Source organism: Anolis carolinensis, chromosome 3, assembly GCF_035594765.1.
Source record: "Anolis carolinensis isolate JA03-04 chromosome 3, rAnoCar3.1.pri, whole genome shotgun sequence".
Lineage (NCBI taxonomy): Eukaryota > Metazoa > Chordata > Lepidosauria > Squamata > Dactyloidae > Anolis > Anolis carolinensis.
Genome location: NC_085843.1, coordinates 162,107,729 through 162,131,669, shown reverse-complemented (window position 1 = coordinate 162,131,669; position 23,941 = coordinate 162,107,729). Strand labels below are relative to the sequence as shown.

The 23,941-nt window shown below is 40.4% G+C and overlaps 1 protein-coding gene across 6 annotated transcripts in view; it reads right to left on the bottom strand.

Annotated features, from left to right (window-relative positions):
- Positions 1–15,424: 15,424 nt before the first annotated feature.
- Positions 15,425–23,941, bottom strand: part of ablim1 (actin binding LIM protein 1) — a 219,161-nt gene continuing 210,644 nt past the window's right edge. For all 6 annotated transcript variants that reach the window (XM_062975691.1, XM_016995113.2, XM_016995122.2 and 3 more), the window contains 2 exons: positions 21,582–21,662; positions 15,425–16,819 (listed from right to left, as the gene is read on the bottom strand). In XM_062975691.1, the coding sequence (XP_062831761.1) occupies positions 16,706–16,819; positions 21,582–21,662 (195 nt within the window). In that variant the 3' untranslated portion in view covers positions 15,425–16,705. The remainder of the gene's footprint in view (positions 16,820–21,581; positions 21,663–23,941) is intronic.

Here is a 23,941-nt window from a genome sequence, read left to right as displayed (position 1 = left end):
TGATCTCAGGGCTCAAGTGGGTTGGTAGGAGGAGATGCGGTCCCTCTAGTAGGCTGGGCCCAAACTGTTTAGGGTTCTATAGGTCAAAACCAGCACCTTGAATTGCACCCAGAAACCAGTGAAGTTGCTTCAGGAGCTTACTAGTTATTTCTCTATATCCTGATCCCAAAAGCAGTCTAGCAGCTGACCTTTGAATCAGTTGAAGTTTCCGAACGCTCTTCCGGGGTACCCTCTCGTACAGCATGTTAAAGTAATCTAAAATGGATGTGATTAAGGTGTGTACTACCATGGCCAGATTGGGATTTTCAAGGTAGCTGGAACACGACCTTTAACTGTGTGAAGGCCCTCCTGGCCACTGCCAACACCTAGACCTCCAGGGTCAGCAATGAGTCCAGTAGGACCCCCAAACTGTGAACCTGTGCCTTCAGAGGGAGTGTGACACCATCCAGCACAAGTTGCAGCCCAATACCCTGATCAGCCCTACAACCTCTGTCTTGTCTGGGTTCAATTTCAATTTGTTCATCCTCATCCAGTCCATCACAGCTGACAGGCACCAGTTCAGGGTCAGGACAGCATCCTTGGCATCAGGTGGAAATGAGTAGTAGAGTTATCTGCGTACAGATGGCACTGAACTTCAAAACTCTGGATGATCTCTCTCAGTGGTTTAATGTAGATGTTCAACAGCATGTGGGACGCCACAGGACAAAGGCCATGGAATCGAGCAGAAGTTCCCAAGTACCACCTTCCGAACCCAACCCTCTAGGAAGGATTGGAACCATTGTAACACAGTGGTCCTGTTAGGTGGTACAGAAGGATACCAGGGTCGATGGTATTGAAAGGCGCTGAGAGGTCTAACAGAACCAGAAGAGACACACTTTCCCTATCTAGTTCTCTACGTAGATCATCTGCGAAGGTGACCAATGCTGCCTCAGTCCCATAGCCAGGCATGAACCCAGACTGGGATTACTCAAGATAATCAGTTTCATCCAGGAACTCCTGGAGTTGTGAGTGTTACGGGTTTGTTGAAAAACAAACTGCGTGTAGTCCTGTCCAGACTTATCCAGTCCTTTGGTGTATCCACAATGAGCAAAAGAAAACAAGCCAGGAAAATATGGAAGAAAATCAAAAATTTACTCTTAAGTAGCAGAGTCAAAAAATATCACAATAAAACTTCCAGCAACAAAACTCACATAAAGTCCCTTGCATTAAATTCATGCATCTTCATAGTAGGCTCTCAGCAAGTATTCAGTAAGTCCCCCCAAAAGACATTACAAACATTTCCCAGATATAACCCATTCAGGGAGTGGCTCAAGCCTGTTAGCCCTGATAGTTCCAAATTACTCAACCATGAGTTGTAATTGACCAGGTGTTTTTCTCTTAACACACACATACACAAGTAGAGATTCCACAGAAACTTAGACACATACATGCATATACAGTAATAGTGAGTTCACCATATTCTCCAGAATCTTGCCCCAAACAGGGAAGGTTAGACACTGGCTTGAAGTTGCTCATATCTGAGTGGTCAAGTGATGTCTTTTTTTAGAATGGGCCTTACTATGGCCTCTTTTAGGCTGGATGAAATTACGCTTGGGCCAATGAGGCATTAACCATCATTTTGACCCGCTTGGCCAAAATGTTTCTAGCTCATGGATAAAGTACTTAAGAGCTAGATGTGGCCATGTTTTTTTTCTGTTGGCATGACTTTTGATTCACCTTATCATCCATTTTGGAGATAGGAACAATTTGCTCAACTTTGTGCATGGCTTGTGCTTGGAACTAAATGGATGGAAGTGGCTTTCAATGCCATCAGCTGCTATATGCTTCTGCATCAGCTGATCCACATGGGATTTGAATGATGATATTAAATAGTTCTGTTCCTTTCTGGAGGGCAAATGCCAGAACATGATACTGAAGGATTTGTCTTCTGGACTGTGGTGTCCCTCAAGGTTCCAACTTGTTGACAAACTGTTTATTATCTACATCAGGAGTAGTCACGCACACTATGGATTACTTGCCACCCACCCCAGCTTGCCCATTTGTGCATTGTTATCAGAATTTCAACTCATACAAAAAAGAACATAGGGATGTTTTTGTTAAACATGGAGTGCTAGGAATACCAAGACCATTACTTAGTCTTTCTCTGTCAGTTTGCGGGGTTCTTGGCTTTGAACTGTTACATTGCTTTGAAGTGCTGCTTAGAATTATTTGGAAGTCAGTGGATGAGGTTTAATTGTTTGAGATTACTTTATAAAGATTTTATTGATTTTACTCTGCCCTGAGATCTACTGCTATAAGTCTGGTTATAAACAAACAATGTACACTTTGTTTCTTGCTGTTGCTGTTTCTGTGTGTTGTCACTGAACAATTTGATAGCCATGGATTTATGGAGGCAACCACGTGAAGGTGATCCTCCCAATCATTGAGGGAACAAATAAATCCATCCAACCTCCTCCTGCCAGTGGATGAGGCTGTGACAAGGAGTTGCAACATGTCCAGGATATTTGCAACCTTGCTGGCAGGTGGGAAAGGGGTACATGGAAAAGCCATCCTTCAGTGCCCTCATTGTCATCTGAACAGGCCTCCTTCTCTTAAGACCTTATCCCACCCCACTCCGTTTTAAAACAGTTCTAAGCCATTGAGGCAATAAAAAGTTATGGAGGCCATCCCACAATGCAGCAGGGCTGTAGCCAAGGGGGGGGGGGGTTAGGGGTTCAAACCCCCCACACAATTTTTTCAGGATTTAAAAAAACCTAGTTTACTTATGAATTTTAACTGGTTAAATAAATACCCATGAGTGTCTACTGAAGTGTATCTGTCTTGAGTGTCCACTGGGGATTATCGACGGAGCCTGATTTCTATATTATTTTGCGTTGTAGAACTACTTTTCATGATCTATGATGTGGGCAAATGGACTGTCCTGTGGGCGGTCTCCTAACCAACAGTGAGTCCGCGGTTCTCTGCCATAATGCAGCCACTCAATCCTTTTCGGTAATTAAAAATACTAAGAAACATAACTACTTTATTAGATTGCTTTTTTTAACCTTTAATAAAGCAAATCTCAAACCAACAAGAGTTGCAATGTTTTATATATATATATATATATATATATATATATATATATATATATACCACTCTTCTCCCCCAGGGGGACCCAGAGCAGTCTTACATAATGGCAAGATTAATGCCACATATAATACAAAATCTGCCAACCTAGCAGTTTGAAAACATGAAAATGTGAGTAGATCAATAGGTACCGCTTCGGCGGGAAGGTAACGGCGCTCCATGCAGTCATGCCGGCCACATGACCTGGAGATGTCTATGGACACACCGGCTCTTTGGCTTAGAAATGGAGATGAGCACCAACCCCCAGAGTCGGTCACGACTGGACTTAACGTCAGGGGAAACCTTTACCTTTTTATAATACAAAATATAGTAAAAAAAAAACCAGCAATCGTAAAACACACTTAAAAACCAATATCATATCCAATTAAAAATGTTGAAGTAAGACCCAATATTTAAAATAGGGGGATGGTGGGAGAAGTCAGACAATCCACTCACTTGTGGGATAAGGATGAAAATGGTTAGTAACAGAGAAACCAGCAAATTCAGACGACAAGTGATAAGAAATTAATAATGGAATATAGTGATGTGCAATGATACAGGATTAAACACCACGATTGAATGATGCTAATCCCTCCTCCTCGTGGGATAAGGTCCTTAGTGTGGCTGCTGCCTGGTAAAGAAGTTTGAAATAATTTGGGCCAAGATTTGCCACTTAGTTGCCCATACATTGCTAAGTAGGTAATGTAGAATATAGGCCACATTGAACAAGTAAATGTTTTAGTAATCTAGAGGTTTCTGATTTGCTATACTTGCAGAGAAAAAGTCCTCCAGATGTTGTTAGATTGCAACTCCCAATATTTTTGGCCATCAGCTATGCTTTCTGCTATTAATGAGATGCAAGCTAAAAGATACAGAATGGGGGATGCCTGGCTCAACAGCTGTATGTGTGAAAAAGATCTTGGAGCCCTCGTGGACAACAAGTTAAACATGAGCCAACAATGCGATGCGGCAGCTAAAAAGTCCAATGGGATTTTGGCCTGCATAAATAAGAATATAGTGTCTAGATCCAGGGAGGTAATGCTAGCCCTTATTCTGCCTTGGTCTGATCACACCTGGAATCACACTGTGACCAATTCTAAGCTCCACAACTGAAGGGACATGTTGAAAAGCTGGAATGTGTCCAGAAGAGGGTGACTAAAATGATTAAGGGTCTGGAGAACAAGCCCTATGAGGAGCGGCTTAAAGAGCTGGGCATGTTTAGCCTGCAGAAGAGGAGGTTGAGAGGAGACATGATAGTTATGTATAAATATGTGAGGGGAAGTCATAGGGAGGAGGGAGCAAGCTTGTTTTCTGCTGTCTTGGAAACTAGGCCATGGAACAATGGATTCAAACTACAGGAAAGGAGAAACCACCTGAACATTAGGAAGAACTTCCTCACGGTGAGAGCTGTTCAACAGTGGAACTCTCTGTCCCAGAGTGTGTTGGAGGCTCCTTCTTTGGAGCCTTTTAAGCAGAGGCTGGATGGCCATCTGTTTGGGGGTCCTTTGAAGGTGATCTTCCTGCTTCTTGACAGGAGGGGTTGGATTGGATGGCCCATGAGGTCTTTTCCAACTCTATGATTCTATGATTTTCTATGAGGCCCGGGCTGTGGCGCAGGCGGGAGAGCAAGCCAGCTGCAATTAACTGCAATGAATCACTCTGACCAGGAGGTCATGAGTTCGAGGCCCGGCTCGGAGCCTATGTTTGTTTGTCTTTGTTCTATGTTAAAAGGCATTGAATGTTTGCCTATATGTGTAATGTGATCCGCCCTGAGTCCTCTTTGGGGTGAGAAGGGCGGAATATAAATTCTGTAAATAATGATTTTAATATCCGGCCAGATTCTAATGCCATCACTCTGTTTGGGGCTACAGCACAGTACATTGATCTTTGCTAGACATTATGAGACTTTAAAAATAAAATCTGGTATCTATAAACAAACACTTGGACAAAGCTGTTCCATTCCTGGAACAATTCCCTTCTTTTTCTCCTTATTGAGGCTCCAAGTTTGGTCCAGAGTCTGTATATATCCCTAAGGTTTTTCCATAATAGAAAACAGCATACACTAGTGATTTTCCCTTCAAGTTAAATAGAAGTCCTAGCAAAGGGAACAAATATGAACATGGACATAGAGGAGAGAAAAAAGCAACATTTTTTAGTGTTAGACTATTTTGGGATGGGATGGTCAAGAAAAAAAATAAGTGCCTTATGTTGTGGTTCTTAAAGGAAGTAGTCCCAAGAAGTTATATATATTTAACAGCAAATTAGTGCTGACATTTGACTGTGTTTCAATCAGATCTAGTTTTTGGCATCGTTATCTGTATTTTTAACATGCTGTGAAGATTCACTTTACCAGCTGCCTTGCTGTGTTCGGAGATGTAGTACATTCCTCAATCATTACTCAGGGGTCAAAATTATTTTAGTATCAGGGAAACAGGAAATAAAACCAGGCTTTTAGAGTCTGAAGGGGTGAGTTGTGGCTTCTTTATAAAAAAAGTTATTTGGGGTGAAAAGTCCTTTACTTAGTACTGAGAGTAAAAAACACCAAGGATGCTAGGAATAATAGCAAATGAGTGAGGGAACTGTCTACTGTTACAGATGATTTGGAAATGAATGGCTGAATTATTAAGCTCACTATTTCTGGCTTCATATTTAGGAAGCAGATGTTACTTTGGGAGTCAATCTTTCAAACAAAGTCCAGTGGTGCAAGTCCAAACTATGCTATTATAACCCACTTTATGATTGTTGCAGGGGTTGGAATTCTGTTTTTCCTAGTCAGTGATCAAAATCCCTCAAAATCCATCTTTGTTCCGCTGCAGTCCCTAAAAACATTTCTGTTTTGATGGATAATGAGAGAGGACATGCAGCTATTTTGCTTCAGCTAGGTTGTGAACCTAGCTAGGTTCAGCTAGGGCTGTGGTGCAGACGGGAGAGCAAACCAGTTGCAATTAACTGCAATGAATCACTGACCAGGAGGTCATAAGTTCGAGGCCCGCTCGGAGCTATGTTGTTTGTCTTTGTCCTATGTTAAAAGGCATTGAATGTTTGCCTATATGTGTAATGTGATCCGCCCTGAGTCCCCTTCGGGGTGAGAAGGGCGGAATATAAATGCTGTAAATAAATAAATAAATAAATAAATAAATAAAAACGGACTCTCAGAGGTCAGTAAGGATGTATGTTATGGTCTCTCCAGCTAAAGCAGTGTTTCTCAACCTGTGGGTCCCCAGATGTTTGGCCCTCAACTTCCAGAAATCCTAACAGCTGGTAAACTGGCTGGGATTTCTGGGAGTTGTAGGCCAAAAAACCACAGGTTGAGAACCACTGAGCTAAAGGGAAATAGTGGGACAAATCAGTGCTGCTCTCCTCCAGACCCTAAAATCTCCACTGGCAGGGAAATGGCCATATTGGTGGAGCTGAAGCAGGTGGAGGGCTTGCAATAGGAGAAGTACTGTAGTTCCATGCTGGAGATATTTGGTTCTTAGCCATAGTTATTTATGGTTTTTTTCAGTTTTTATGTTCTTTCTGAGCTGGTATAAAGCTTCTAAGCATTGCTTGTGGAGAACATTTCATTTCACCTTGAGGAGTTGGTGCAGTGAATCTAACAACCTTATGATAAGAAATAGGAAAGTGAGAACACAGACTTTTGAGTACACTGCCCATCTTTTGCATTATAGTTGGTCCTCCATATCCAGAGATTATGCATCCATGGATTCAATCAAATATGGCTCAAAACTATCACCCCAAGTAAGACTACCATTTTATATAAGGGACACTCTTTTACTATGTTATTCTATATAATAGGACTTGAGCATCCATTGATTTTGGTATCCATGATGTAAACCAAACCCCGGTAGATGCCAAGGGCCTACCGTACAATAACAGAAGGCCCTTTGACTCCTCCCTCTTTAGCCTTCATTCAGTGCTGCTGTTTGGTTGGATTCATTCATTCTCTCTCATTCTTCTTTGTCTTGAAGCCTTCGTTGTTGGGTTGTTGTATGTATTCCGGGCTGTATGGCCATGTTCTAGAAGTATTATCTCCTGACGTTTCACCCTAGAACATGGCCATACAGCCCGGAATACATACAACAACCCTGTGATCCCGACCATGAAAGCCTCGACAACGCCTTTGTTGTTGTTTATTCATTCAACCGCTTCCGATTTTTCGTGATCTCATGGACCAGCCCACACCAGAACTCCCTGTCAGCCATCGCCACCCCCAGCTCCATAACATCCATCCATCTTGCCCTTGGTCGGCCCCGCTTCCTTTTTCCTTCTATTTCCTTCCATTTTCCCCAACATCTTTATCTTCTCCAAGTCTTGAAGCCCGCTACTCAGCAACTGAATCACACTTACAAATCCCAATGATCTTTTTCCTGGGAATTGAAGTCCTCAGAGTCTCAAATATTCAATTCTGAAACCTCCATGCCCTTCCAGAGGCGAGCCTATCCATTTGCAAGCAATGGGCAAAGGAATGGAGTTACTAGACTCCAACTCTCATGATTTCTCACACTGGTTATGCTGGAATTAGGGGTGATGGGAGCTACAGTACAACAACACTTGGAATGACAAATGATCCCTCCCTTCCACAAATTTAACAAAAAATTTCCAACTTTAGGCAAAAAAGTTTATATGGCTTATTTGTTTACTGCAATGCAAAGACTGAAATGATGAGAGCACTAATGAGTCTTCATTAGAATGAGCATCTTTTCCCATGGGAAAGTAGTTTGAGAGTATGATGGCAGCTCTTCTCTTGCAGCCAGCCTCATCTACACTTAAAAGCATACGGCTCACACCAGTCCTGCTTTCTCTTTTGAAAGGCAAAAGGCGTAATTCATTGCAATTGTGTGTGTGTGTGTGTGTGTGTGTGTGTGTGTATGAATTCAAGTTCCTGTAGACCAGCATTATGCAACCTGGGGGTTGGGACCCCTGGGGGGGGGGGTCACGAGGTGGATGTCAGAGGGGTCACCCAAGACCACCAGAAAACACGTATTTCTGATGGTCTTAGAAACTCCTTTGGCAGAGAAGCCTGAAGATCTCTCTGCCTATCCTTCTCTTCCTTTTTGGACATATTTGTGTATTTGTGCCAGGTTTGGTCCAGATCCATCAGTTGGGTGCACATTACTCTGTCGATGTGGATAAACTATAACACGCAACTTCTGAGGTCAATCCCATCGAAAGTTTGGCATGCTGGCAAGTTTACTAGTTCCATCACCAGTTTGGTAGAGTGCTCTCTGAGTGTTGATGAACTACAACTCCCAGAATACAAAATCAGCAATCCCCCAACCCCACCAGTATTCAATGTTGGTCATGTAGGTAGTGTGCCAAGTTTGGTGCAGATCCATTGTGGGCTTGGTTCAGAATGCTCTTTGATTGTAGGTTAACTATAAATCCCAGCAACTACAATTCTCAAATGACAAAATCAATCCCCCACTCCACCAGTATTCAAATTTCGGTGTATCAGGTATTTCTGCAAAATTTGGTCAAGATCTATCACTGGGTTCACAGTGCTCTCAAGATGTGAACCACATCTCCTCCTAAACTGTCAAACCCCTCCAGTTATTTCTGTTGGTCATGGGGGTTCAGTATGGGAAGTTTGGCCCAATTCGATTGTTGGTGGGGTTGAAGGAACTATAAATCCCAGTAACTAGCACCTCCAAATGTCAATGTCTGTTTTCCACAAACCCCACCAGTGTTCACATTTGGGAATATTGAGTATTTGTGCCAGGTTTGGTCCAGATCCATCATTGTTTGAATCCACAGTACTCTCTAGATGTAGGTGAACTACAACTCCAAAACCAAGGTCAATGCTCACCAAACCCTTCCAGTATTTTCTGTTAGTCATAGGAGTTCTGTGTGCCAAGATTGGTTCAATTCCATCATTGGTGGAGTTTGGAATGCTCTTTGGTTGTACATTAACTATAAATCACAGCAACTACAACTCCCAAATGACAAAATTAATGCCCCCCAACCCCACCAGTATTCAAATTTGGGAGTATCAGGTACTTGTGTCAGATTTGGTCCAGTGAATGAAAATACGTCCTGCATATCATCTATTTACATTACAATTGATAACAGTAACAAAATTACAGTTATGAATTACCAATGAAAATAATGTTATGGTTGGGGTTACATGAGGAACTGTATTAAGGGGTTGTGGCATTAGGAAGGTTGAGAACCACTGCTGTAGACCTATGGCAACCCCATGCATTTCACAGGGTTTTCTTATCCAAGGGATACTCAAGAGGTGGTTTAGCCAGTTCCTTCCTCTGAAATATACCCTGCAGCACCTGACATTCATATATATATATTCAGAGAATCAACAAGCTGAACAAGATTTTTTATGTTCTTGGGATCTAAATAAGAATGCAACTTACCCACAGTGTGAGAGAAGAGGGAATCCTTGGGGAGTTTCATGTAAGTATTCGCTTCAGCCAAACACTCTGGGGTTTTTGTTTCTTTAATGTGTCAAGACTTGCTTCATTGACTTTGTTTTATTTCCAGAATGGAACAATTGTTCTGAGCACTGTAAATTCTAGTTGTTTTATATAACACATAGGTCTGCCAACTTCCTGTTTGTGCTATAATTTGCACTGTGCTTTCTCCCCAACAATTGTTGGGTTATTCTTTTGAAAAAGACCAGGTAATGAAGAGAGTCCAACCTTCCCACTCCAAAAGCAATGCCACTCTTGCTCACTGTTTTACCTATACTTACTGGGGCTGATCTTGCTTAGCTTTCAAGATCAGACAAGACTTGGTGCCTTTAGGGAAATGTTTCTCAAACTCTGCTCTTCCAGGTATTTGGACTGTAGCTCCCACAATTCCTAACAGCTGATTTAAGAAACACTACTTTATATAGAACTCCTGAACAACTGGTTTATATGGTTAAAGGGAAAAATTCAAAGTGTTGGCATTGTAATAAAGAAAAAGGTACTTATTCACATATGTGGTGGGAGTGTTCTGAATTTTTTAAAAAAATCTGGCAAATGATACAAAGAAAAATTCAAGAGATATTACAGATACAAATTCAAATTAATAATGATTTGCTACTGTGGGGCATGTTGGATTACCCGATTATAAAAAAAATCAACTGCCAGGAGTTATTTAAAATAACAATAAGAGTAATACGTGTGGTGATCGCTAGAAGATGGAGAGACAAATCGAAATGGGCATTAAGCAATTGGAATGATGATATGTACAAGCAAGTGTTATTCGACATTACAGGAATTATGACTAAGCAAGTAACAAGAATGAACAAACAAAAGGACATTACAAATAGATGGAATAACTACTTCAATTGGGTGAAAAATGGAGGAGCCAACAATCGCATCAAAGAGAAAATACAAAAACTTTTCCAGTGGCTCGACCTGCAAGATTAGTAGTAATCTGGTCCATGTCATTAGTACTCCTAATATATTTCACAATTAAAATTTTATTCCTCTCCTGCAAGATTGAAGATTGAAGCGTCATTATATCGCCCGTGGCCACTGGCTACACTTTTATTTTGTGATGTTGTGTTTTATTGTTTTGATGTATTTATTTGCTGTGATTGGTATGTATTTTATTGTATATTATTGGGCTTGGTACCCATGTGAGCCACCCCGAGTCCCCTCGGGGAGATGGGGCAGGATACAATAATAAAGTTATTATTGTTATAAATTATTATTATTATCAAGATTTTGGAAATATGAATTTGACGCTGCAAAATCAACAACACAAAAAGCCAAAGAGAAAAATAAAGTTCAAAACTTTATTCATTTGCTTGGTTTGAATACAACAGTGATGTAGATTATAGTGGCATTAGGGTGGCTGGGTGATGTTTGCATCATGGAAGTAAAGATGAACAGCTGTGATGGCCAATGTTTGGTTCTGCAGAAAAGCATACTTAACGGTATAGACAGGCATTGGTGATCTTTAAAAAGACAAAAACCAAAGGCTCCAAATCAGAGCTGTCCCACAATAAAAGGGAGAGGGAAACTAACAAAAGGGAAATAATCTGAAAAAGGCTACTTTTTCTTGCTTCTGGAAAAGGTTTGGGTAGGGAAAATGTAAACATCTTGTAGTTAAAAATCTAATAAAAGTGAAGTAGAATATAACTTATTCGAAATGGTCTTTCTACCAAACAGCAGTAAGGCTCCCTCACTACAAGGGTTGTCAGCAATCTGGACTACTTTGCACCAAATGGGGTCCTTAACAATCCAAAGTAGCATCAACAGTACTTGATAAAGCAAAGTGGAGAACTCTGGCCCCCTAGTTGCTTTTGGATTGCAGTTCTCATAATCCTTTGGTTATGCTTGCTAGGGTTAGTGAGAAGTGCAAAACAAAAAATAATCTGAGAGCCACAAGTTTCCCAGTTCCACGATAAAGGCTCTTCTGATCTTTTTTATTAGAAGATCTTTCTAATTAGAGAAACAGACAAAATGTTCCATTAAAGTTCATGGAACTGACACCAGAATTCGATTGTTTCCCTTTGATACATCAAATGTTGATTAGTCTTGAAAACAGACATAGACTACTCACAAAGAAAGACTTAATGTAAAATCGCCATTAAGAGCAACATAAATTTGTCATTGCTGTATCCTATGGCTTTCACCACCAAAAGTCCTGTCAATGTTAATATTTTGATGGAAGCCACTGGAAAATAATGAACAAACTCATGCTGTGTTATCATTTTCATATATGGATGAACATGTTAGGAAGGAAATAATAAACCTGTTGATTCCTTCCCATTTTTAAAAAATGCACAATGAAGGGATTCACAAAACTACTTCAAAAGAATCAAAGTATTTCCATATTTTTGACAGGGGTTTAAACTAGATTTGTTCGGCCATCTTCTGAAGGCTGGTCTTGATGGAGGGCCTTTGTTGTCACCATTGTCCCAGGCGCAGATTCTGTACTTTCAACAGCTATATTTCATCAGTTAGAAATACAGATGTTGTAGATTTCTCTCTTTATATAATCTCCATTCTAACAAAGCAACACCAGTTCATTCTTTTGGTAGAGAAAATGGCATGTTCTGAACATGAAAAAAGTTGAGCAAGATACTCAACATGTTATTCTAGGCTGCCATTGGGATCAAGCAGTAGATACGTTAAAGCGGTAAGAGAAAACAACCCCATAGTTAAGCACCATTAGGAATTAAGCACCTACCTCACTGGAGGTGATTAAAGTATTATTTCAAATAGATGGTCTCTTGAGTATTGATTCCACCACAACAGTCTAGAAGTTATATATAGATAATGTTTAAAGGCATGCCATAGGACTGGTAATGGTGGTATTTTTCATTCTGGGGTACTTCCGTAACCATTCACTTTGAAATAGACCTGGTTTTTTCACATATTTTTATGGGGTATCTACATAATCCAACTATCAAATCATTATACAGTCTCCATGGCTATACATCACAGGAGTACTTCAATTCCTTTTAAAAAGACCCTATGGTTTTGACATGTAACATGATGGCTAGGGAGTGGAAGGAATTTGTCTATGATTGCACATCTTTTCTATAAACTTTTCCATCAGAAAAATGTATCAGTGTGCATTAAAAAACAAAAATGTGCATGTGCCTTCAAGTTGCCAATCAACTTATGGTGATCTCATGAATTTCATTGGGTTTTCCTAGGCAAGGAATTCTCAGAGGTGGTTTGTGTTTTTCTAAAATACATGTTTCATTTCACCCTATAATGCCTTTTCACTCAGACATTTAAAAAACGAAGTATGGACACACACACACACAATGCTTTCCTTTCCAAAGAGTGGAAAGTCTACTACAGTTTCACATGTTGTTTGTAATGGTCATGATTGGGTCATTAGTAGTAGTCAAGAAGCACCATCTAAGTGGCACCATCAGAGACTGAAGGCTTTCACCTGCAAACACTACTAGTTGCCAGAACTATACCTTAGGGCAGTGATTCTCAACTTGTGGGTCCCCAGATGTTTTGGCTTACAACTTCCAGAAATCCCAGCCAATTTACCAGCTGTTAGGATTTCTGGGAGTTGAAGGTCAAAACATTTGGGGACCTACAGATTGAGAGCCACTGCTGTTGTGTGCCTTCAAGTCATTTCTGACTCAATAGGAGCCCATCTAAGGGTTTCTTGGCAAGGTTTAAGAGGGTAATTTGACCATGATCACCCAATGGATTTCCATGGTTGATTCAAGCTCTGATCTCCCACATTCCAAGTCCAGTACTCAAACTAAGACACCACACTGCTTCCTATACCACTCTGGGATCTATTAATAACTTCAAAAATCATAAGATTTATCTGTCTTTGATTATGAAAACAATTGATGACATTAAATTTTTACCCATTGGAAACTTGTCAGGGACTAACAGCGAATGGCTCTGGGTTCAGCACCAATCCAGAGACCACTACTTTGAGTAGCACAAGAACCACCCTACTTTTCCCAGTTAAAAAGTAGACTAAATTCTGAATTAACCAATGTGGGAATTGTGGAAAAGTCAATTTTGAGAAAGAAATGATCCAAGAATGATATGGAAGAATGAAAGACTGTGATAGAACTTCACATGCCATTTGGTTGGAGACTACAAATCATTGCTCCTTATATGGTTACAGCACCACATAAGATGTTTTCAAGCAGCAACCATGCAAAAAGCCATTTACTTGCAGTTTAGCATCTCTGCTGCTCAGCTGATGGAAGTATGGCCAAAGTAGGAGACACAACAAGGAATGGATACTATGCCTTTGAAAAAGGCAATTTTCCCAACTGCTAAGCGCTGGGTGCGCGCACACACAGGGTCGACTCAACTGATGAGGCTGGAGCTTGGCTAATTTGTGGAATTGTATACAGGGCACGCTATCTTCACCCTTTCTATGGGCCCAACTCAAATAACTTTCAGAGCTCATAGCACAAGAGAAGTAACACCCAGGGAAGGAAAAGCAGAAAGGGTGCCAGTTTATACAGAGACAGTGGATGGGGGTGGCAATGCAAACAGCAAGAATAGGAAGAAAGAAGTCCATAGTTGTGATTGGTTGGTTTCTGGTCCAATGTTTGCTCTCAAGATCTCCAAAGAAGAGTGTGGTCCATGATAAATCATCAATCCAGAATGACCTTCTGAACATAAATGACAGCTGATATGAAAGCACAGGTCAACCCAGTATAATGACATATAGTGTATTGTTACAAATAAAACACAGCTATGGATTTCAGTTTGGAAGTTTCTCTAAACCTACTGATTCTGTTACAATTTGTCTTAAGGGACAATATAATTAGGGGCACATGACATTATTTAAAGGGGCAAGAGTTGTAGCTTTCCACAGCACATAACTCTTCTGTTAAAGAGGCAACTCCTTGCCACAGAGTGACTACAGAGAGGTATTTGCCAGGTAGCAACTGACCATGTAACCACTGAGAAAGCTGGTTAATGGTATTATTCTGTCAAGTGGTTGGGAGAATTTTCTATCTCTCCTCTTTTCCCATGGTTGCAGTGTGCAAATGTGAAAAAATGCACTGCCCCTTGCCAAGATAGTATAGAAATGGTGTCACAACCAAGGACTACGCTAGCTGGGAATGGTAGGAACTGGAATTCTAACTCATCAGGTGGACAGTTGCAGAAGGCTCCCATACAAATATTTTCCCATACATTTTATCACTTTGTCCACACATAGATATATAAAAGACCCACTTTGTCTGTTAGGATGACAAACATACACAGACAAGCGTCGTAGATGCCATTGAAGTGAGTTTGATCACTTGTAATGGATTCAGCTTAGCAAGTGCTTGCATGACCACCTGCTACCAACAAATACCTATGTTTATTCTCCTGTAGTTAACTCTGGAACAGACAGTTGTAGGAGTTCTCTTCTTACAAGCCTTCTTGCACTCCCACTAGGAGTAAGCCTTATAGGAAGAAGTTCCACTGTATTTAACGCCAACATGGTACAGAATTGCACTAGGTGAAGTGTTAGCATGAAATCTGTATAATGCATGCTCATTAAAAAGGGTTAAACTTTAAATGGTGGAAATCATAACTCTGAGTCAAAGATCAACATCTGTGTGTGCTACCGTTGGCAAGAAGCAGCTTCACATTCTGTCAAAACAAGTTTTATGTGAGCAGACGGTGTACTATCCTTCAGGCAGTTCAGCTACAGGCAGGCCACCTCTTTACACAAGACACTCTGAGGAAAAACTATGTGTAGCACAATGAGATTCAGAAACTGCCCTGGGTGCTCCTTCTTCCAGGCACTGAGGGTAAATGAAGAAAACAACCTAGGTTGCAGCTTTGTAAGAGTCGAAGAAACTCAAATGTTATCCTCTTTTTGCAAAGAGCGAGTCTATGGTTACATCAATAAAAACAAAACAAAATTTGCTTAACTTGATATATTGTGCAGTGTCATCAGTGCATACACACAACAGTGGTTGGAGCTGACACCTTTTTTTAGCAGCAGAGCCTGTCTGGGGGAGCTTTGTATCATCTCTATAAAACAGTTAAAACGTCATTTCCTTGCCATCCAGATTTCAGAGTTCACTAGTAGAGTGAGCCAGCAAATGATGCCAATAGTGTCTGTCTGTTTCAACACACTTTGCTCTGATTCAAGTGCTCTTTTTGCCAAGTGAGAAGGGATTTGCTTTGGCAAAATCTGGACCCATCTCATACTATTTCTGTTTGCAAAATACAGCCCTTATTGCAAGAGTGATGCCATGATGGCATGTCACCAGCACTAAACTTCATGACAATATGACAAGTAATGACATAATTTTTCTTTGCAAACATTACCAGGGTGGCGTATGACCAAGATCATTACTATAGCCAAGATCATGCCTTGGTGTCTCTCCCACAGCAAAGACAACCTCTGAATGAAATCGAAATTTGCAACAAAGCACTATTGTCATTTCATTATTGGAAACCTAACTTCCTCTTTCCCCCACTTTGCTTGCTGATCTTGTTAGCTTTCAATGAATTGGTTTGAAGCAAGAGCTATATTAATTAAAGCAGCGGTCAAAGTGGAAGAGGGGAGACTAAGCACAGCAATTCACTGGCAGATATGTGCAAGTGGAAACTAGGAGTTTGCTTTCTGAAAATTGCCTGGTATATAGCAGAGCAAAGCAGCACCAGCTCAGAAGTCTGCTTTGTTGATGGGTACAAAAGAATAGGCTGTCGAGAAACAATGCCAAATAATTGTAATGGTTGTGCCCAAAGGGTAGATATATTACACACAAGTCTTTCCCTAACTACAGAATATATTCATTCATTCTTCAAAGAAGCCATGACTACATAACTGTGGGTTGGAGTCCCTTGGGCACTTCCTGGCTCTATCAATACAGTGTCCCTTGACCATACAAGTGGAGGAAACATGGGGAAGGCAGAGCAGCTTCACATTATGTATATATGTTGTGTTGAAAATTTGTAATGAAAAACAAAATCCACTGCTGAGGTTTGAATAAGGGGCACCTTTGTGCCGTAGCTCTCTGAGCAGCTCAATGGGCCATTTGCCCTGTTTGCAAGGCATTGAAAGGCGCCTTTCTCAGATTTTCCCTTTCCCTTTTCCCCCTTCCTTAAGCTTTTGCTCTGCAAAAATTGTCTGGACTGAAGTATAATACATTATCCTATATGTGATATTTTCTCCTTCAAAGAGACAGAAGGATTCAGAAGAGTTTGGCTTTCTTCTTCATGTCATGGCGTCTCCAGAGAGGTAACTTATCAAACTCCTGTATCGTCATGCCGAATATTTCTTGAAAAACCTCAGGTGCTAAGTGACGCTACAGAGAAAAGAAAAGAAAAAGGACAGGAGTCAGTCCCAAGGTCCCATGAGCACTGTATCCTACAACAGGTGCCTTCAGCATTTCAAGATAATTTTTCTCATAAACACACACTTAAGAAGCAGATGCTGATTTCAGTTGTTATTTTTAACCAGATACAGTAGAGTCTCACTTATCCAACACTCGCTTATCCAACGTTCTGGATTATCCAACACATTTTGTAGTCAATGTTTTCAATATATCATGATATTTTGGTGCTAAATTCATAAATACAGTAATTACTACATAGCATTACTGCATATTGAGCTACTTTTTCTACCCAATTTGTTGTCTAACATGATGTTTTGGTTCTTAATTTTTAAAATCATAACCTAATTTGATGTTTAATAGGCTTTTCCTTAATGCCTCCTTATTATCCAACATATTCACTTATCCAACATTCTGCCGGCCCATTTATGTTGGATAAGTGAGACTCTACTGTACTCATATTGTGGTGCCATGGCTTTTGTTATTTCCCTTTAAATCACATTATATTCCAGTGGTGGGGTTCTGATCCACCAGTTGAAAACTAGTAGGAATTGGGGTTTTTTTCGTGTCAGGAGCAACTTGAGAAACTGCAAGTCGCTTCTGGTGTGTGAGAATTGGCCATCTGCAAGAATATTGTCCAGGGGACACCCGGATGTTTTGATGTTTTTACCATCCTTGTGGGAGGCTTCTCTCATATCCCCGAATGGAGTTGGTGCTGATAGAGCAGTGGTTCTCAACCTTTGGGTCCCCAGGTGTTTTGGACCACAACTCCCAGAAATCCCAGCCAGTTTACCAGCTATTAGGATTTCTGGGAGCTGAAGGCCAAAACATCTGGGGACCCACAAGTTGAGAATCATTGTGATAGAAGGAGTTCATCTGCGCTCGCCCCGGGTTGAATTCAAACCTGCAACCTTCATGTCAGCAACCCAACCTTCAAGCCATCAAGGGTACAAAGGTTGAATCCACTGCACCACCAGGGCCTCCAATTGGGAAATGTGACAGTAATAAGAAATTTAATAAGGTATTTAGAGCTAGAGCAAAGGACCATGGGATAGAGAAAAAAGTTATAAACTTTAGCATTCAACTCCCATAAGTCCCTGCCAGTGGTCAATGGCTAGAAATCCTGGGGGTTGAAGATCAAGAGCCAAAGATAGAGTACTATTGGGACAGATGATAACATAGGAACTATAATGCACAGAAGACAATTTGGAACTCAAAGTGTATCTCATTTTGAATTAAGCTTTTTTATGACACTGAAAAAACAAAGTACCTAGCAATATATTACATGTGCTAATTTTCTATGATGTGCTAAAAGGGGTATATTTGCATTAGACTGAGTAATCACCAAAGCTATAATCTTTTAATACAGCATTATGATACAGCACAGCACTTTCATCACATGCCCTTAGCTACAACTTGCACTATCCCTTTCCCTTCTTGTTTATAGTTGGCCATGTTTTTGTGACAGTTGACACTATAGATGATTGGGCGCTGTTCGAAGTCCAATTGTTGTTTTATATACTACTAGTTTTATTTTGTATTGTACTGTGTGTTTATTTTGTGTGTTGTTTTAGGCACCTTGTGCCATATGTAAACCACGCCGAGTCCCTTCGGAAGATGGAAGCAGGATACAAAAATAAAGCTGTTGTTGTTGTTGACGTCATCATCATTGTCATTATCATCTTGTTTCTCTTAATTTTTACGAATACTCAGATATACAAAGTCAGGCTATTCGTCTATCGAGCTCAGTATTGTTAACTTTGACTGGAAATTGCTCTCCAGGGAGATACTGATGACTGAATCTAGGTCCTTCTGCCCACAGACTGCTGTTAATTATATGTATACATAAGTATATCAGTGTGTGCATGCACATGAGTGAATATTTGTATGAATTGAATATTAAACTGCATAAAATATGCAAAGGTGAGCAAATATTCAGACTAATAATCATAGAATAGTCGAGTTGGAAAAGACCTCATGGGCCATCCAGTCCAACCCCCCGCTAAGAAGCAGGAAATCGCATTCAAAGCACCCCCAACATATGGCCATCCAGCCTCTGCTTAAAAGCCTCCAAAGAAGGAGCCTCCACCACAGTCCAGGAGAGAGAGTTCCACTGCCGAACAGCCCTCACAGTGAGGAAGTTCTTCCTGATGTTCAGGTGGAATCTCCTTTCCTGTAGTTTGAAGCCATTGTTCCGTGTCCTAGTCTGCAGGGCAGCAGCAAACAAGCTTGCTCCCTCCACCCTATGACTTCCCCTCACATATTTGTACATGGCTATCATGTCTCCTCTCAGCCTTCTCTTTTGCAGGCTAAACATGCCCAGCTCTTTAAGCCGCTCCTCACAGGGCTTGTTCTTCAGACCCTTAATCATTTTAGTCGCCTTCCTCTGGACGCTTTCCAGCTTGTCAACATCTCCCTTCAACTGCAGTGCCCAAAATTGGACGCAGTATTCCAGGTGTGGTCTGACCAAGGCAGAATAGAGGGGGAGCATGACTTCCCTGGACCTAGACACTATACCCCTATTTATGCAGGCCAGAATCCCGTTGGCTTTTTTAGCTGCCGCATCACATTGTTGGCTCATGTTTAACTTCTTGTCCATGAGGACTCCAAGGTCTTTTTCGCACACACTGCTTTCAAGCCAGGCGTCCCCCATTCTGTATCTTTGCATTCCATTTTTTCTGCCAAAGTGAAGTATCTTGCATTTGTCCCTGTTGAACTTCATTTTGTTAATAAGACTTCATTCATGTGGAAACAAGTTATATTTCATGACAAAACACACAGACTTAACAAACAACACACATCACTATAGGAAGGAATACAGAAAACAACCTTCTCCTGAGTCAGAGTATTGGCTCATTTTAGCCCAGAGTTGGCAACAGATCTCAAGGTCCTGTCTGAAGAACTCAGATGCTCCATCCAGATCTGACCCTGCTTAGCTTCTGGAATCGGAAGACATCTGTGTGTTCAGTGTATTATGGTAGAGTCTCATTCTTATGGGCTGCTGCTAGCACAGCAGGTTAAACTATCAGCTACAAGAAGGTCTTGCCAACCAGAAGGTTAGCAGTTCAAGCTGTGGGCAGGGTGAGCTTCTGCTGTCAGCCTAGCTTCTGCCTACCTAGCAGTTCGAAAACAGCAATGTGAGTAGATAAATATGTATCGCTTTGGCAAGGAGGTAAAAGGCACCTCTAAAGAACATGCCAATGATTCAACCAGGAAGACATCGATGGACAACAGTTTCCTTGGTGTGGAGGAATGGAACAACAACCTCTCCCCATGGCCGAGTAGAGCACAGCCTCCAGATACCAGATAACATTTATGTACTGTCTGTATTTGTCAATTGTGTAACGGATTGAATGTTTGCATATATGTAGCTGTAATCCTCTCTGAGTCCCCTCGAGGAGATAGAGCGGAATATAAATGAAGTTTGTTTGTGTGTTTGTTTATTTATTTGTGTGGTTTCAAAGTCACTGGCCCACAAACTAGGATGGTAGCCTAAAAGCTCACCTAAATAATAACAAATTGGGAAATTAATCCTAGTCAGCCACATTTTAAATGTTCAATAGGTGAGCATTTTATAAAAAGAAGGTCCCTGATCTAACCTGGACATAGAAAGACTTCTGCTCTGGAGCCTGACATGCTGCAGATACTCAAAGAGTAGTCAAAGAGTAGCTTCGTTTTGGTTTTGGATCCAACCAATTAATTATTATTTTAATGTATGGTGTTCACCATGAGTTGAACATCAGTATAACAATGATAAATATTCCTTAGCTTGTTCATGTTGAAATCCTGTACACATTTACCTGTTTCTGAGCAGACATGTACAGAAGTACAGGAGCAGCTTAAAGAACTGGGCATGATTAGCCTGCAGAAGAAAATGCTGAGAGAAGACATGATAGCCATGTATAAATACAGTAGAGTCTCACTTATCCAAGCCTCGCTTATCCAAGCTTCTGGATTATCCAAGCCATTTTTGTAGTCAATGTTTTCAATATATCGTGATATTTTGGTGCTAAATTCGTAAATACAGTAATTATAACATGACATTACTGCGTATTGAACTACTTTTTATGTCAAATTTGTTGTATAACATGATGTTTTGGTGCTTAATTTTTAAAATCATAACCTAATTTGATGTTTAATAGGCTTTTCCTTAATCCCTCCTCATTATCCAAGATATTCGCTTATCCAAGCTTTTGCCGGCCCGTTTAGCTTGGATAAGTGAGAATCTACTGTATGTAAGGGGAGCAAGCTTGTTTTCTCCGGCCTTGGAGACTAGGACGCAGAACAATGGCTTTAAACTACAGGAAAGAAGATTCCACCTGAACATTAATAGAACTTCCTCACTGTGAGAGCTGTTTGGTAGTGGAACTCTCTGCCCTGGAGCGTAGTGGAGGCTTTTAAGCAGAGGTTGGATGGCTGTCAGGGGTGCTTTGACTCAGTTTTTCCTGTTTCTTGGCAGGGGGTTGGACTGGATGGCCCATGAGGTCTCTTCCAACTCTATGATTCTATGAGTCTAAGTATAATAAACCTGTCTGATTTTACTATTTCATTCCTTTATACAGGTATATATAAGATAAATAAGAAGTTGATCGAATAAATCAGCAAACCAAATTAGTAAAAAAAAAATCAAAAATACCAAATGCATACAAAGAGTATGTATCTGATATTTTTGATTTTATCACTTTATTCATTTCAACCACTTCATTTTGCTAATAAAGAACTTGCAAGTTCTTACCTCCAGCCTGGTTCTGTCCACTTCTCTCAGAATTTTAATTCGCCCTCTGTTGGTCACCATCAGCATTTCATATGGGAATATCTGTTAATGATGGAGAAGGGGCATTTATGAAGAATTTATAGCACCACAGAAAAGCATCATTAAGCTCAGAAGCACAATGTGCTCATTGTTGAAAGGCAGCTGCGAGTTCACTAACGGACTGCAAGAAATACTGGAATACAAAGTGCACATTTTTCTGGACTTACCCAACTGTTACGTCAAAAGTTAATTTCGATGATCAAGATGATGTCTGCATAATTTGCTTTTTAACAAAGTAGCATTCTCTTTAATATGGGAATCTAGTGGATTTCTCCTACCCTTTTGTCCCCTATAGTCTGGCACACTGCTTTTTTAAAATTCTTATTTGCTAAACAAGTGCAACATTTATTCTGGGTCATTATTCCTCTTTTTCCTTATCACTCCTCTCTTCTGCTCTCTTCTGAGTCTTTTAAGAAAATAAATAAATCCGCTTTTATTTAACGTCAGGAGAGAATACTTCTAGAACATGGCCATACAGCCCGGAAAACATACAACAACCCTGAAATCCGCTTTTTGTTATATCCACCTATTCATCACACCCACCTAATTCATTCCTGAGTTACCCAGACATATATTTAGCGATTCTTGATCAGAACAGGAAAATATGAGAAATACTGTATTATTATACGAGATGGATGGCCAGGGATGCAAATATACAGCATAGCTAACTGCACATATTTATATTACAATCTATATATATAAATGAGTGATGGCATCAGGGCAACCCACAAAACAACAAAACTACAGGCCCCCAACCTTGAAATTTGACAACACAACCCATCATCCACGCCTCTAGGTTGATACAACAAAAAGAAAAGAAAAAAATAAAGTCCTAATTACAGGGAAAGGAATAATAGGTTTTATCCAATTGCTGCCTGTTTGAAGGCTAAGCTCCGCCCACTTGGTCTCATAGCAACCTACTCAGTCCAGGGGACAGGCACAGTTAGGCCTCACTTAGGCCTCTTCCACAGATTATCAGATTTGAACTGGATTATATGGCAGTGTAGACTCAAGGCCCTTCCACACAGCTATATAACCCATTTATAATCTTATATTATCTGCTTTGAACTGGATTATCTTGACTCCACACTGCCATATAATCCACTTCAGTGCGCATACTAAACATAAAGACAACCATACAATAGACATTCAATACCACCACTACCTCAACAATTTCTCACCAACACCACCAGACAACGCCACAGCAACGTGTGGCCGGGCACAGCTAGTAAATATATATAATATTACATTATATTATAAGTCGGAACAGATACATAGAGAAAGTTTAACAACTTTCTGTCCCTGTAATAATTGGATTTTGAAAAAAAATGGCTTGCTATGGAAATAAGGATTGGTGATAAAGCTTCAATTGAGACTTCTTTTCCCATGATAACTCTTTCAGAAGTGAATTTTTTCCACTTCTTGTTGTCTCACCCCCTTTCTTAACTATGGCTCATTTGTAAGTCAGATGTTTGTAACTTGGGGACTGCATATATATGGAATATTAAGTAGCAGAAAATGGAGTGTTACTCTTAAAGCTAACTGTAAATTCACCTTATGTTATAAACTGAGCAAGTCTTCAGACATCAGGAAAGGGTTAATTCTCTGCTGCTTTACATCCCCTGTTCATCACAGTGTTGCTCTGTTAGGCATCATTCCTAAGAATATGTAGTAGTAGTGTGTTGTCGAAGGCTTTCATTGTTTACAGCCTGGTCATGTTTAAAGTTGCTTACCACCAGATGAGTGCTGATTTGAGTTTTAAATTGTTTCTTATATGCTTATTGTTTTATTGAATGACATTTTATATTGTGTTTATTTTATGCTTTGTTTTTAGGCACTTTTGTGCCATGTGTTCCTTTGGGGAAATGGAGGTGGGACATGCAAATAAAGTTGTTGTTGTTATCATCATCATCATCATTTTTCATGGCCAGAATCACTGGGTTGGTGTGAGTTTTCTCGGCTGTATGGCCATGTTCCAGAATATGAACCAACCAGGACACAGCATATTATATGAGAACATAGAAATGCTGGGCCATTCTAACAACCACCATGCCAGACTACACAGAGAAGCCATTAAAATCCACAAGCATGTGGACAATTTAAACAGAAAGGAAGAAACCATGAAAATTATCAACATCTGGTTACCAGTATTAAAAATATCTAAAATCAGGACAGTAAATAAAGAGCAACATTCAGAAGACAGGGGAATTCCAGACAGGAAACAATCAACCAACACCTCCTAAATAAGGATTCCCCCAGGCAGGAAACAGGTAGGCTATGAA